We start from the raw sequence: 17091 nt of genomic DNA on the forward strand, positions 1-17091 counted from the left end.
AATAATCTTATTCATTCATTCTGACTACTTTTTGTACCCATTAACCATCTTCCCTATTCCCTACTACCTTTCATAGCCTCTGGTAACCATCCTTATACACTTTATCTCCATGAGTTAAATTGTTTTAATTTTTAGCTCCCACAAGTAAGTGAGAACATATGAAGTTTGTCTTTCTGAGCCTGGCTAACTTCACTTAACATAATGACCTCCAGTTCCATCCATGTTGTTGCAGATGACAAGGTCTCATTATTTTTTATGGCTGAATAGTACTCCATTGTGTGTCTGTACCACATTTTCTTTATCTGTTCATCTGTTGATGGACACTTAGGTTGCTTCCAAATCTTGGTTGTTGTGAACAGTACTGCAACAAACATGAGTGTGCAGATAGCCCTTTAATACACTGATGTCCTTTCTTTTCTGTATATACCCAGCAGTGGGATTCCTGGATCATATGGTAGCTCTTGCTGTATTTTCAGTTTTTTGAGCAACTTCCAAACTGTTCTCCAGAGGGGTTGTACTAATTTACATTCCCACCAGCAGTGTATGAAAGTTCCCTTTTCTCCACATCCTCGCCAGCATTTATTATTGCCTGTCTTTGGGATAAGTGCCATTTTAACAGAGGTGAGATGATTTCTCGCTATAGTTTTGATTGTCATTTCCGTGATCATGTTGAGCACCTTTTATGTGCCTGTTTGCCATTTGTATGTCGTCTTTTGAGAAATGTGTCTTCAGATCTTCTGCACATTTTAAAATTAGATTATTAGATTTTTTCCTATAGAGTTGTTTGAACTCTTTATATATGCTGGTTATTAATCCCTTGTCGGATGGTTTGCACATATTTTCTCTCATTCTGTGGGTTGTCTCTTCACTTTGTTGTTTGTTTCTTTTCTTGTGCAGAAGCTTTTTAACTTGATGTGATCCCATTTGTCTGCTTTTGCTTTGGTTGCCAGTGCTTGTGGGGTATCACTCAAGAAATTTTTGCCCAGACCAATGTCCTGCAGAGTTTCCCCACTGTTTTCATATAATAGTTTCATAGTATGAGGTCTTAGATTTATGTCTTTAATCCATTTTGATTTGACTTTTGTATATGGTGAGAGATAGAGGTCTAGTTTCATTCCTCTGCATATGGATATCCAGTTACCCCAGCACCATTTATTGTGAGGAGACTGTCTTTTCCCCAATGTGTGTTCTTGGCACCTTTGTTGAAAATGAGTTTATTGTAGGTATGTGGATTTGTTTCTGGGTTCTCTGTTCTGTTCTATCGGTCTGTGTTTCTGGGTTCTCTGTTCTGTTCTGTCGGTCTGTGTTTCTGTTGTTTGTATGCCAGTACCACGCTGTTTTGGTTACTATAGCTCTGTGGTATAATTTGAAGGCAGGTTAATGTGATTCTTCCAGTTTTGTTCTTTTTGCTCAAGATAGCTTTGGCTATTCTGAGCTTTTTTTGTGGTTCCTATAAATTTTAGGATTCTTTTTTCTCTGTGAAGAATGTCATTGGTATTTTGATCACAATTGTATTGAATCTGTAGATTGCTTCAGGGAGTACAGACATTTTAACAATATTGATTTTTCCAATCCATGAACATGGAATATCTTTCAATTTTTGTGTCTTTTTAAATTTCTTTCATCAGTGTTTTATAGTTTTCATTGTAGAGATCTTTCACTTATTTGGTTAATTCTTAGGTATTTAATTTTATTTGTGTCTGTTGTAAATGAGATTACTGGTGGCATATAGAAATGCTACTGATTTTTGTGTGTTGACTTTGTATCCTGCAACTTTACTGAATTTGTTGATCAGTTCTAATAGTATTCTTGTGGAGTCTTTAGGCTTTTCCAAGTATAAGATTATATATATATCATATACAAACAAGGATAATTTGATTCTTCCTTTCCAATTTGGATCCCCTTTATTTCTTTCTCTTGTCTGATTACTCTAGCTAGGACTTCCAGTACTATGTTGAATAACAGTGGTGAAAGTGGACATCCTTGTTGTGTTCCAGATCACAAAGGAATGGCTTTCAGTGTTTCCCCATTTAGTATGATACTAGCTGTGGGTCTGTTGTATATGGCTTCTAGTATGTTGAGGTATGTTTCTTCTGTACCCAGTTTTTTGAGGGCTTTTATGAAAGGATGTTGAATTTTATCAAATGGTTTTTCAGCATCAGTTAAAATGATCATATGGGTTTTGTCCTTCATTCTGTTGATATGATGTATTACATTGATTGATTTACCTATGTTGAACCATCCTTGCATCCCTGGGATAAATCCCACTTGGTCACGATGGATCATCTTTTTAATGTGTTGTTGAATTCCGAGGTATCGGTTGTAATGTCTCCTTTTTCATCTCTGATATTATTTGGGTTTTTTGTCTTTTTTTCTTAGTCTGGTTAATGGTTTGCCAATTTTATGTATCTTTTAAAATACCAACTTTTTGTTTCGTTGCTCTTTTGTATTTTATTTCAATTTCATTTATTTCTGCTTTGATCTTTATTATTTCTTCTATTTTGGGTTTGGTTTGCTCATGCTTTTCTTGTTTTTTAACATCCATTGTGTTCGTATCTGTTATGTGTATGTTTTTTGATTTCAGGTTACCATGAGGATTGCAAATACTGTCTTATAACTCAGTATTTTAAACCGATAACACTGATTGCATAAACAAACAAGCAAACAAAATGAAAACTTATGCAAATGTTAACTTTGTTTCCCTGCTTTTTAACTTTTTGTTGTTTCTCTTTATATCTTACTGTACCATGTCCTGAAAAGTTGTTGTAGTTACTATTTCTGGTTGGTTCATCATTTTGTCTTTCCACTTAAGAGTAGTTTACACACCATAATTACAGTGTTATAATGTTCTGTGTGCTTTCTATTACTGGTGAATTTTGTACCTTCAGACGATATCTTACTGCTCATTAATGTCTTCTTTTAGATGGAAATAAAGTATTTAGTTTTTCTTGTCAGACAGGTCTGGTGTTGATGAAATCCCTCAGCTTTTGTCTGGGAAAGTATTTCTCCTTCATGTTTGAAGGATATTTTTGCTGGATGTACTATTCTAGGGTAAAAGTTTTCTTCCTTCAGCACTTGAAACATGTCATGACACTCTCTCCTGACCTGTAAGGATTCTAGTGACAAGTCTACTGCCAGATATATTGGAACCCCATTATATGTTATTTGTTTCTTTTCTCTTGCTGCTTTCAGGGTCCTTTCTTTATCCTTGATGTTTGGCAGTTTGATTATTAAATGCCTTGAGATAGTCTTATTTGGATTAAACTATCCTGGTTTTCTGTAACCTTCTTGGACTTGAATGTTGTTAAGCTTACTACCTCTGTCTCTCTCTACCCCCTCTTTAAGGCCAATAACTTAGATTTGTCCTGTTGAGGTTATTTTGCAGATCCTGTAGGTGTGCTTTATTGTGTTTTACTTTTTTTTTCTTTTGTCTCCTCAAGTTGTGTGTTTTCAAAGAGCCTGTCTTCAAGCTAATTCTTTAGCTTGATCAATTCTATTAAGAGATTGATGCATTCTTTAGTATGTCAGTTGCGTTTTTCAACTCTAGAATTTCTGCTTGATTCTTTTAAATTATCTCAATCTGTTTATTAAATTTATCTATGAATATAGAATTCTGAATTCCCGGCCAGGTGCTATGGCTCACACCTGTGATCCCAACACTTTGGGAGGCTGGGGCGGGTGATCACTTGAGGTCAGGAGTTTGAGACCAGCCTGGCCAACACGGTGAAACCCCGCCTCTACTACAACATACAAAAAAAAAAAAAAAAGTAGCTGGACATGGTGGTGCGCACCTATAATGACAGCTACTTGGGAGGCCGAGGCAGGAGAATCGCTTGAACCTGGGAGGCGGAGGTTGCAGTAAGCCGAGATTGTGCCACCACACTCTAGCCTGGGTGACAGAGCAAGGAAGGCTCTGTCTGAAAAAAAAAAAAAAAAAAATTCTGAATTCCCTTCCTGTGTTATCTTGAATTTGTTTGAGTTTCCTCAAGACAGCTATTTTGAATTCTCTGTCTGAAAGGTCACATATCTCTCTCCAGGATTGGCCACTGGTGCCTTATTTGGTCCCTTTGTTGAGGTCGTGATTTTCTGTATGGTCTTGATGCTTGTGGATATTTGTTGGTGTCTGGGCATTGAAGAGTTACATATAGGCCTTGTATCTTGTAGGCCTCACAGTCTGGGCTTGTTTGTGCCCATTCTTCTTGGGAAAGCTTTCCAGGTATTCAAAGGGACTTGGGTCCCAAGCCCAAAAACACTGTGCTTTTTGCAGACTCATAGAGGTATACCACTTTGGTGATTTTGGATAAGATCCAGAAGAATTCTCTGAATTACCAGGCGGAGACTTCTGTTCTCTTCCTTTACTTTCTCTCAAATAAATGGAATCTCTGTGTTGAAATGCCTGGAGCTGGATGGAGATGGGGTGATGGAGGCACCCCTTTGGTGACTTACCACTGTGACTGTGCTGGGTCGTACCTAAAGCCAGCACAGCACAGCACTGGGGCTTGCCCAAGACCCTCTGTAACCACTACCTGACTACCGCCTAAATTTGCCTAAATTCGCTCAAGGCCCTAGGGTTCCTACTATTAGCAGGTGGGGAAGCCAGCCAGGTTTGTGTCTTTCCCTTCAGGGCAGTGAGTTCCCCCAGGTCCCTAATGGGTCCACAGATACTGTCCTTGAGCTTAGAAATCTACCTGGTATTCTGTCCTACGGTGGCTAAGCTGGCCTTTAAACCACAAGACAAAGTCCTTCCCACTTTTACCTCTGCTTTCCATAAGCAAAGGAGTCTCTCCTGGTGGCTACCACCATGACCACCGGCCCATGAGTTCTGCTAATATTCATTTAAAGCCCAAGGGCTTTTTAGTCAGCTTGTGGTGAATGCTGCCAGGCCTGGGACTCACCCTTCAGGGCAGTGGGCTCTCCTCTGGCCCAGGGCAGGTCCAGAAATGCTGTCCAGGAGCCAAGTTCTCGAATTGCGGATCCCAGGAGCCTGCTTGGTGCTCTACCCCACTGTGATCGCTCTGGTACTTAAGGTGCAAGACAAAGTCCCCTTTTTCCTCTACTTTTCTCAAGCAGAAGGAATCTTTCACCATAGCCATCACAGCTCAGTATACGTTGGATCTCACCTGAAGCCAGAACATCTCTGAGTCTCACCCAAGGCCCATGGCATACTACATGGGTATCACTGTCAGTTATTCAAGGTTCAAGGGCTCTTTAGTCAGCAGGTTAAGATTAAGCCAAGATTAATCCTTCCAGGACTGGGTCTTTCCCTTTAAGGCAGTGGGTTTCCTTCTGGGCCAGAGTGTATCTAAAAATGTCATCTTGGAGCTGGGGCCTGGAATGGCGACCTTACGACTCTGCCGGTGCCCTGTTGTAGCTGTGGCTGAGCTGGTATCCAAGATGCAACACAAAGTCCTTTTTACTCCTTGCTCTCGTCTCCTCAAGCAGAAGGAGTCACTTGCATTGCTGCAGTCAGTGCTGCCTAGGGTTGGGGGAGGGGTGGCGTCAGCAATTCAAGATGGTCTTTCCTACCCTCAGTGTCCCTTTCAGCAATACAAAGTTAAAAGCAGGTACCATGATTGCTCACCTGGTTTTTATTCTTATAATGGTGCTTTGTGTGTAGTTGTTAAAATTTGGTGTTCCAGAAGGGGAAGATGATTGGTGGAGGCTTCTGTTCTGCCATCTTGCTCCACCCCTGCCTTTTTTTTTAATGGATCCACAACATTCATTCCAAAATATTTATAAAATGCCTACTTAATGCCAGGTTTGGCAGACCTAGCAGTGAACAAGGCCTTTGCTCTCATGGAGCTTGCATGCTAGAGTGGGAATACACTCTGAAATAACATAAGTAAATAAAAGACATATAAGTAACTGTTTATCAGTTAATGATACAGGCCATGCTCAGAATTAAAATTTGGTGATATGATGGTGTCTGTTTTATATTGGATGATCAGGGAAAGCTTCTAATGAGGGAACATTTAAGTAGAGATGTGACTAAGGAGCCAGTGTAAACCAGGATCGTTCTAGACAGTGCACTGGCCTTAAGGTGAGAATTAGCTTCGCGTGTTGAAGGAACTAGAGGGAAAGTCTATATGGTTGGAGGATATTTGTATGAGACTAAGTTGAAAGGGAGGCAAGGGCTAATTGTATAAAATATTACAGGCCACGGTTAGAAGTTTGGACTTTGCTCAAAGTTTGAAGGGAAACTCCTAGAAGGTTTTAAGCAGAGAAACAAAGTCTGGCTTGTTTTTAGAAAATTGATTATAAGGGGGTCAGGAGTGCAGTGAGACCAGAAGAGAAATGATAGTGGCTTAGATAAGGGTGGTGATAAAGAAATACATAATTGGGATATAGTTAGGAAATCGGTAGGTCCTACTAATGGTTAGAGTGTCAAGAGAGAGAGAAAACTGGCTGGGAGGAAATACGATTTACTGAAATGAAGAAGGCTTGGGAGAAGGGGGAGATGAAGAGCTCTGTTTTTTTTGAGGTGGGTGGGGTTTGAGACAGAGGCTCACTTTTATCACCCAGGCGGGAATGCAGTGGCGCGATCTCGGCTCACTGCAACCTCTGCCTTCTGGGTTCAAGCGATTCTCCCACCTCAGCCTCCCAAGTTTCTGGGACTACAGGTGCCTGTCACCATGCCTGGCTTGCTTTTTGTGTTTTTAGTAGAGATGGTGTTTCCCTATGTTGACCACGCTGACCTCAAGTGATGCACCCGCCTGGGCCTCCCAAAGTGCTGGGATTATAGGCTCGAGCCACTGTGCCAGCCAAGAGTTTTATTTTGTACTTTAAAATTGAACTGTCTTTTAGACAATCGTAGAGAGGTCAAGTAGTCATTTGGTTACTCAGCTAATTCCAGGCACAGCTGAAGATAGACATAAGGTACATTATAGCATATAGCTGCTGCCTAAAGCCAGGGCATTTGATTTGAGAATAGAAAGGGGCCTTGCAACTGTGATGTGGGACCAGGTGATTCAGCATTTGTAAGTTGTACAAAAGCGGAGCCAGGGTTGACCAAGAAGGACTGCAAGGAGTTAGTTATGTTGATGGCTGCTATGAGGTCAAGTAGTCATAAAATACAATTTTCTATTAATTATTTTTTCAGTCCCTATTGTTAAATATTTGTGTTTATTCTGGTTTCTTTTCCACTATTACAAACACTTCTTGAATGATTGAAGGTAATCTGTTTACTTTTGTTTCTCTAGAAACAATTTTTAGACATAAAATTTTTAGTTCAAAGGTCATAAACATTTTTAAAGCTTTTCAGACAAGCTGATTGTCCTTCAGAGAAACTAACCAGTTTATATTCCCATCAACACTGATAGTATCAGACTGGTAAGCAGTACTATTAATTTTATTTAATAACATTGATCAGGGCAGATGGAGACATGTGCAACAAATGGAATAGGAAGACAGGACTTCTTTCTGAGATGGCATTCATTACATTCTAATTTAAAATGGAAATTTTAACAATTAGAAGTGAAAAGTAATTGTTTTCTTTTCATCTAGATATGGTAAACTACAAAATACATTGTCACTGGGCTAGTTTCTTATAATGTACTCATACTTTTCTTTGTAAGACATGTACCACAGAGAATTGCTTCCATTGTGCTCATATTTCTTCCCTCAGCAGAAGTAATTGCTTTTTTTTGGAATGTTTTGAGAGAAGAGAGATCTTTGAGAAAGCACCTGTAGAAACTGCTTTCTCTGTATGTGACTTTACAGCTGAGAGGAAAAAGTCAGCTGATCGTGTCCAGATTATTCCATGTAAAAACAGAAACACTTAGCCTTGTTCTGGGCAATTGCAACAGTTCCTAAATGGCCTTACTGTCCTTTTGCCGCTGCTTCTAACCTTTCAACTCTCCTACTAGAGTTGTTAGCACTTCTAAGGCCTTGGCACTTGCTAATACTTCTGCCTGGAATGCTCTTCCTTCAGATACCTACCTGCATGGCTTGTTGTCTTGAACTCAACTGTTTGGTCAAATGTTAACTTTTGCTGAGTAAACCTCTGCCTTATCCTTTACCTGCTTAGTGCTTGCACGCCACCTTTAGCCTATGTAATATTTGTCTGCCTCTCCATGCTAAAATACAAGATCCATGACATCTGAGATGTTAATCTCTTTTGGTCACTGTCCAAAAATAGTACATGCACATTGTAGACACTCAGTAAACATTAATGAATTAATAAATGACTGGACTCTTCAACCCTCAACTGTAGTTGAGCTCTTTAGACGCTCTAAGTGTGAAAACAACTGGCCCATAGGATAAAGACCAGGTTCATTATCAATCACTCACAAAACCTTTTACAGCTTGGTCTGGCCTCTTAAGCCTTGTGTCCTACTTGACATTATTGAAAAAGGCACATTGCCCACATTATGTCCTTTACCTAGAATGACCTTCTCCTCTTTCTCTGTCAGTTTCTCCTGTTTTTCAGGAGCCAGCCCAAATGTTATTGCATGTGTTTACAGGCAGAATTCCTTCCTCTCTTCACTGTTCCTGAGATACTGGATTCATGCCTTCATTATAGCACTTATGACAAAGGATCATAATTATTTGTATCTCCCCCCTAGAATAGTATCTCATAGTACCTACAGCCAAGAAGTACTTAAGATACTGGATAAAAAGAATTTGAGGGATAAGGCATAAATACATCAGTTTTACCAAGTGTTTTGTGAATTTATTTCCTGTTACTTATAAATATATGTATATATTTACCTTCCATAAAAGAATATACTTATAAATTTTAAGAATATAGATTTTTAATATAGATATTTATCTCAGAGCTTGAAACCATTGCCTCAAGTGAATTGGTTTAAATTTTCTTAGTTACTGCTTGCTTTCATCTTAGGCCTAAAGTATTGCCTTTTTGGTTTTATACTTTTATTTTAGCATTAATAGTACAATAAATATTTGTCAACATGTCTTTTAAAAACTAATAGGTATACTTGTAGTAATATTTATTTGATATGTACAGTTACTTTATAAGGGTTTTTAAAAAAGCCTTAAATGATCTATCCTTATGCTTAGGGAGTGCAGCCTTCAGTTAGGAAATTGATTGTTTTTACTTTTTTGTGTCTGATTTGATGGAAGAATTATGTAAGTTACATGCTATCTGCTCAGAAACTGTTATACAATAAAATATTTAATACTTGAGCGAAATAGAAGTCACCTTGAGTCTGTGAAATGTTTAAAAAGTCTTGGATTTAAAAGAATTACATTTTTTAAAGTGATTTTTCTTAAATGTCTAAGATATTAGGAAATATCAATGGTATTTTAGTTGGCTAAAGTGGCTAGTGACACTCATTTAATAGGTTTTCCATTTGACCTTTTAAGTGCTACTAGCATATCCAGAGTTACCTAAATCACAACACTTATCTTGTCACCTTGTGTAAAATCTAAATTGTTCCTCCTCACTTTACCTGTATAGCCCTGATTTAAGTGATTTCATTTCATGAGGAAATGAAATAATAAATACTAATTTAGCATTTCAAAAAGTGTCTGAGGCCAGTAAACACAGTAGAACTAATAATCTGATTTTAATTATTTATGATGTCTCATTTCACTTCAGATCTTGACTTTTTTTGTAGGACTGTAGAACTTCTTTGTTAATTATACCCAGGCAGCATTACACCCAGTCACCTGAGTTAGACTTCTTGACTCTCTTTATGTCATCACTAGTGAGTCAAAAATGTATTCTCCTCCTTAGAGTCATCAATTTGACTTCACTTTCTTCTTTCTAGTAGCATGACCTTAATTCATATTCTTACCTTTTGCTTAGACTACCTGTCGTAATAGGCATGAAGTGCATTTTTACTAAGCCGTATCCTACCCAAACTCCTTAGTCTTCAAGCGGCTTCACTGCTGGATCTGGTGTGCTTTCCCCCTCTAGCTACTCTCCATCTAGGTACATTCACTTCACATTATTCAACATTTTCCATATCTACTGTTACTTTTTCACATATTAGCTGTTTGTACAAGTTGTCTTGTCTATCCAAGAGGTAAAATACTTTCACTCTTTTCTGCCTGGCTGAAATATTTCTTCAGAAATATTTGTTGTTGCCTCCAGTATGCTCCTACAGCTCCTTAAAGCACCTAGTGGGTGCTTTTTAAAAATATTTATTTATTCAGTAAGTAATGTCTCCTGTGAGCCACTGTATTTTGTGATAAATAAGAATACCTGCAGTTTAAAAAGTGTTATCTACCAGACAGCACGGAGCTTATAGTGATTATTTATATACGTATCTGACTCCTGCATAGTATTTGACTCTCTGAAGACAGGGACAGTTGTTTTGTTTTTGTTTTTTGTTTTTTAAATCGCCTGTCTTGACACATACATTATTTTAAATTAGCTTAAGTCTGAGAGGGGACCTTGAACATCTAGTTTGGCACCCTCATTTTATAGATATGTATTGGTGGGGGGGACTGAACTGAGAAAAGGTTTAGGATTTGCTTAAATGGATTTAGTAGAATAAGAAGGATTAGAACCTTGAGATTACTTGATATCGATGATTTATGGACTCAACCTCAGAAAGCGAACCATGATTCATATTATTTTGTAGCTCACACATGCTTCTTAAGGAAGTTTAAGAAGAGACACCTGACTGAAGTGATTTGTTAAGAAAGTTAGGGGGTGATGTTAACCCTCAAGACATTTCAGAATGTCTGAAGATATTTTTAGTTGTCGAGGTGGTGTAGGGAGGAGGTGTTACTGGCATCTAGTGGGTAGAGGCCAGGATGATGCTAAATATCCTACAATGCACAGGATGTCAATAATGTGAAGGTTGAGAAACCCTGAGTTAGAAAATAATAGGGAATTGGGTACAAGGTGAGTATGCTTGTAAGAGTATTTGAAATTAACTGAATGAAAACAAAGATTGGCAAAATGGAAACTAACATGAATAGTTCTCCTTAAGGTACAGAAAAGTACAGAAAGAAAGTGCTGAAAAGTACTGGATCAGCCAGTTCTTTTACTGGCCATCATCTGCTTTCGTGGGTCAAAATTGCCAAACCTCTCAATATGTATGAATAAAGTAGGAGTTTGGCTTTTCTTATGAATGGATATTTCTAAACAGACATCTGAAAATTGAGGAGCATCTATGCAAGAAAATTAAAAATTAACATTTTATATTATATGGATTGATTTTCTTTTTTTAAACAATAGGTAAGTTTATATTCTAACCAACTAGGATTTTTCTCAGGAGCACATGGATGAAGTATGCTCCTCGCAGCTTCTAACTTCAGTAAGGCGCATGGTTTTGACCCTTACCCAGCAAAATGATGAGAGCAAAGAGTTTGTAAAGTTCTTTCATAAACAACTTGGAAGTATATTACAGGTAAGAGTTTATACTTGTATGATTTACCAATATGTACTGTGTGGTAAGGTTTTTTTTCGGGGGGTGGGTGAGGCATTTTCTTGCATTACACAATTTATTCTGGTGGACATCCAGTCTAGCGTCCATTTGGGATGATGTTGTAATACTTTTTAGTTGTCACTTGGTTAAAATAATATTGTATTATTAGGTCCTGTTTGTATCTTCATTTAATTTGGTCATCTCTAAGGCATGTCTCTTATAAGCTTTTACTGGTTTGGTTTATCTTCTCACTGAAAACATTTTGAGTTTGAAATGTTTACAAAGTATTCTGTGGCTGTTTCTAAAATAATTGGCTAAAGTAATTTGACTAATCAGGGAAATTTTGGAAGCCAGAGACCAGCTGGTTGTAGAGACTTTTTAGGGTGTACCAGTACGCTTAAATTATAGTAAGTCAGTAACTGGGAGAGAATTTGCCTTCTAGGAGACATTTAGCAGTGTCTGCAGCCATTTTGTTTATCACAGCAAGTAGTGTGGAGAAGGTAGGAGGGCTGAGAGGAGGACAGGTACTGGCAACTAATGGGTAGAGACCAGGAAGAATCTTGATAAACATTTGACAATACACAGGACAGTACCCCATAGCAAAGTATTATCTGGCCCTAAATGTCAACAGTGCCAAGGTTGAGAAATCCCATGTTAGTGTTAATAAAATTACCTTGTTTATTCCATATGACAAACATCTTTACCTTTATATTTACCTGAATGTTTTTCCATTGAGATAGTTCAGTGATGTGTATTTTTACTCCACATTAGGTGATACATTTTTCTTCTCATCTTTATTACAGAATTTTCGTATGAAACTTGGCTTTGTTTCTTATTTCTGTGTTTAAACTGGTTTTAGATAATCACTATTAACTTTTTTTAAACCTTGGGCTTGATGCAAATTTGTATCACTGTAATTTTCCATTTTGTTAGTATTAAGACTAAAGGACAAATTGTCCTGGCCCCATTAGCAGTAATTAGTACTAACAGATAATTTCTAAGGACTACAAAACATTGATGGTGTTGTGCATTGTAGGAAACTCCATTTTAGAATAAGGCTAAAAGAGAAATTATAATTTAAATATTTTTTATCAAGATCCATGTAGCCCTTCCTCAGTTTTGCCTTCTATGATAATTGTGGACAGATCCCAAAGCATTAATTTCTAAAGACTTTTTTCTCAGTCTAAGGTTTGACTGCTTTTGTTTCATCCCGTTCTTGATTTTTTCACAAGAGGACATACATGAAGAATACAAGTATGAAGAATACAAGTTAATTTACATTAAATATTGCCCAGAGTATTGAAAAATTTTTATGAGCTAGAGCGTAAATTACCATCTTCTACATTTTTCCTTCTGAAACCCGTTCAAGAATTGTTTTTTCCACAAAGCACCCAGCATATGTACGTTTTTACCATAACTGTACTAGATAAGATAGTCTTTTGGTGGGGGAGAGGAGCAGGCATTGAACATCATAGTTGTTTGCCTGTTTGCTAAATAGGGTAGTCCATATTTTAGAAGGAAAAAGAGGAGTGGTTTTACTAAAAATGTGTAGAGTATACTTACTTATTTGAAGATTCTCAACCTAAAATAATCAAAAGGGTCAGAATCTACTTTAAAGAGAGTTTATTCAAGCACAGTGTTGGAGGGATAGCTGCCTGGGAAGCACAGATTCCAAAGAATAGACATCAGAAGTTTGGGATCATTTATATCAGGGGTCCCCAACCCCCAGGCTGGTGAGCAGCAGGCGAGTGAGCAAAGCTTCATCTGTATTTACAGTCCCTCTCCATGGCTCTCATTACCGCCTGAGCTCCACCTCCTGTCAGATCAGCAGCAGCATTAGATTCTCATAGGAGTGTGAACCCTACTGTGAACTGCATGTGTGAGGGATCTAGGTTACATGCTCCTTACGAGAATCTAATTCCTGACCTGTCACTGTCTCCCATCACCCCCATATGAGACCATCTAGTTGCAGGAAAATAAGCTCAGGGCTCCCACTGATTCTACATTATGGTGAGTTGTATAATTATTTCACTATATGTTACAGTGTAATAAAGGGCACAGTCAGTCAATGTAATGTGCTTGAATCATTCCGAAACCTTCCCCCAAGCTATGGTTGGGGGAAAAGTTGTCTTCTGTGAAACCAGGTCCTGGTGCCAGAAAGGTTGGGGACTGCTAATTTATGTGGACAGAGTTTAGAGAAGCTTAACAGAGTTTCAGCATCTTTCTATATAAGGCTTTAATGCATAGTTACAACAGTCTAATTAGTTGAGGTGATGTTTTTGTTTCAGAAAAGGTGGAAGATGAGTCTTTTCTGCCCCCTGATCTGACTTAGGTACAGGACAGTAAAGGAGGCAGTTAATCTGTAACAAACATCAGTGGTTGGGAGGCAGGAGGTCTGGTCTCTTGATCTTTCCTAGTCATTTACAGAACAAGAACAATGAGGAAAAGAGTTAATGTGTTGTCTAAGAAGGAGAAATCACCAAAGTTCAAGTTGCCAGGGCTTAACTTCCTCCTTGACATAATAAATGTAGAGGGTCTTGAAATCCTATTTTCTTTTACATGATCCTATATATCAACTTGAATAGAACTAATGTTTACTTTTGAAGAAAAATTTAAATTAGAATGGTTGTCTTAAGTAAAGGAGGAAGCTTTAAAAGTATTCTAATGGTACATTTAGAGGTGGAAGATTTTGTCTTTTCCTTTCATAGCACTTAGTATTTATTACTGTAGTATATATTGTATCTCCTGTACTGTCAGGGAACTTTCTGGTATTAGAAATCCCTGTCTGAATTCATTTGTGCCCAGCAGTTACATCAAATAGGGACTAAATATAGATGACCATATATGTTCTTCCCTTGTGTATACTCTTTAAGCAGGACTAGCAACATTCCCACTTAGTAATATAGCAGTATTCTTTAGTAATACTAACAACCTATCTTTCCTTAGTAATCATAAACATTAGTTTTAAGTTTTTCAGTACTTTAGTAGTATTTTATAATTGAAGTTTACTATCTTTAAAAATTATTTGGTTTATCTTTGAATAGGATTCACTGGCAAAATTTGCTGGCAGAAAACTGAAAGACTGTGGAGAAGATCTTCTTGTAGAGATATCTGAAGTGTTGTTCAATGAATTGGCTTTCTTTAAGCTTATGCAAGATTTGGATAATAATAGTATAACTGTTAAACAGAGATGCAAAAGGAAAATAGAAGCAACTGGAGTGATACAATCTTATGCCAAAGAGGTAAATAACGTTCATTTTGATTTTTAGGATAATTGACACATAAATACAGTTCTTGATCATTAACTGAAATCACATTTTACCTCAGCAAAAGTAGTTGTTTTTAGTAATACCAGTTAATCACATTATAAGTCATTACATATGCTAGTCACTTGTGGAATTTGAGGACTAACAGCAGTTGCTAAAGATCAGGAATGCAGGCAGGAATTGATGTTAAATGTACATTGTCAGATAACCAGTTCACATTATTGTCCTGTATTCAGGTCTTGAAAGATGAGAGAAGGACTGGGATCTGATCCTGGGCCAGTGCCAGGTGCCTGCCATGTCTGTTATTGATCCCTGTAGATTCTTCGAGAATATGCATTACCCAGAGGTCACTCCCAGTCAACACAAATGCTTATTAGTTAGGGCTTTGGTTTTACCTCCCTGTAGTTTGTTCTACCTTGTCAAATTAATTTTGATCACATGTGAGATTGGATGACTGTTCTGCCTCAAGTTGAGGCATACCAGGAAGCCTTTTCCCTAGATGTGTACCCTTTTCCTGACCCTCTTTTATGAGAAGGAAACAAGCCAAGACCCAAACAGAGATGGCTCTTCTTTCTTAGAATCTACAGTAGACGAAGTCAGGCTGTCCATTTCACACTTTTCATGATATTTATTTTCTGGATATAAATAAATTTCAGACGTTGCTAAGAGCTTGATGAAAATCAAACAGCATGATACTATAATAAATGATTAGAAAGTAATACAGGCCAGGCTTAGGTCTATAATCCCAGTACTTTGGGAGGCTGAGACATGAGAAATGCTAAATTATGTATCTAAGTATGTTGCTAAATTCTGTGTAACTGATTTGTTTTAAAGGCTAAAAGGATTCTTGAAGATCATGGCTCACCTGCTGGAGAGATTGATGATGAAGACAAAGTATGTGCTAATTAATTTTTGCCTAAAAATATGGCTGGGCGTGGTGGCTCACCCCTGTAATCGCAGCACTTTGGGAGGCCAAGGCGGGTGGATCACGAGGTCAAGAGTTCCAGACCAGCCTGGCCAGCATGGTGAAACCCCGTCCATACTAAAAACACAAAAATTAGCCAGGCGTGTGCCTATAGTCCCAGCTAGAACCTGGGAGGCAGAGGTGGTATTGAGCCGAGATCATGCCACTGCATTCCAGCCTGGGCAACAGAGCTAGACTGTGCCTCAAAAAAAAAAAAAGCCTAAAAATAATGCTTTTGAAACAATATAAAATTATTTTAACAGCTTTCACCTTAATGTTTGAAAGCAGACTGTATCATCAAATGACCTTTTTCCTGAGACTTTTGTATTTTAAAAATAAAACTACACTATCAAAAATGGTTCTTTGTATTTTTTATTAGATAATGATCATTATTAATACGATAGGCTTACTATATACCTTTTACACATGTACTTTACTCAAATATTTTTGTGTCTAGGACAAGGATGAAACTGAAACAGTTAAGCAGACTCAAACATCTGAGGTGTATGATGGTCCCAAAAATGTAAGATCTGATATTTCTGATCAAGAGGAAGATGAAGAAAGTGAAGGATGTCCAGTGTCTATTAGTAAGTTTAAAGGCTCTGTACTATCTTTATACTTTAGTTTTTTGTAGGTCATTTATTGGAACAGTTTGGTGGAGTGTAACAAGTGTAAAATTGTCAAAGAACTCTGATTTTGAATTTCACTGTGACCCTGACTAAATTATCTAGACTTTCTGCACTGTAAGTTTTTAATACATACTGTTTGAGGATTTCAGATACTGTATATAAAGCATCTGTGCCATGCAGGAATGCAATAAGTGGTAGCTATTGTTAAGATTATGTGCTGAAATTTACTAAAAATTGTGTATTAATCAACTTAGATTTGTCTAAAGCTGAAACTCAGGCTTTAACTAATTATGGAAGTGGAGAAGATGAAAATGAGGATGAAGAAATGGAAGAATTTGAAGAAGGCCCTGTGGATGTCCAGACTTCCCTCCAGGCTAACACTGAAGCTACTGAAGAAAATGAACATGATGAACAGGTATTCCCGTATTGACTGACACACTTCCATCAGCCTTATTTTAACTAATCAAAGTAGATCCTTCTAAATGTTCAGGTTTCATGAATGCAAGCCTCATTAATATGCTTATTAAAATCTGAAAAACCAGTTTATTTTTTATGATTGTTTTTTAGAGACAGGGTCTTGCTCAGTCTTCTGGGCTGGAGTGCAGTGGTGTAATTGTAGCTCATTGCTCATAGCCTCAAACTCCTGAGCTCAAGCGATCCTCCCACCTCAGCCTCCCAAAGTTCTGGGATTACAGACATGAGCCACCACACCCATCCAATAATTTATATGTTTTAAATTATACACTGTTTTTAGTGGTGTGATTAAACTTCACACCGGCCCTCTCCTTCCTGTTTGGGTTGTGAATCATTCCATTGTCCGGCATGTCTACACTGTATACACTACCTGCTTGTTAATCACTTAATAGCCATCTAGGGTAGCAGATAGA

General features: G+C 37.8%; 1 protein-coding gene across 47 annotated transcripts in view; it reads left to right on the forward strand.

Annotated features, from left to right (window-relative positions):
- PCM1 (pericentriolar material 1) overlaps positions 1 to 17091 on the forward strand; it is a 103596-nt gene that overhangs the window by 71113 nt on the left and 15392 nt on the right. For 24 of the 47 annotated variants that reach the window (XM_063607106.1, XM_063607110.1, XM_063607116.1 and 21 more), the window contains 5 exons: positions 11193 to 11327; positions 14390 to 14587; positions 15446 to 15505; positions 16033 to 16162; positions 16459 to 16619. In XM_063607106.1, the coding sequence (XP_063463176.1) occupies positions 11193 to 11327; positions 14390 to 14587; positions 15446 to 15505; positions 16033 to 16162; positions 16459 to 16619 (684 nt within the window). Of the gene's footprint in view, positions 1 to 11180; positions 11328 to 14389; positions 14588 to 15445; positions 15506 to 16032; positions 16163 to 16458; positions 16620 to 17091 lie in introns of all 47 variants that reach the window. The other 23 variants (XM_063607102.1, XM_063607108.1, XM_063607118.1 and 20 more) reach the window with 1 other exon arrangement.

This window comes from Pan paniscus, chromosome 7, assembly GCF_029289425.2.
Source record: "Pan paniscus chromosome 7, NHGRI_mPanPan1-v2.0_pri, whole genome shotgun sequence".
NCBI classification, from domain to species: domain Eukaryota; kingdom Metazoa; phylum Chordata; class Mammalia; order Primates; family Hominidae; genus Pan; species Pan paniscus.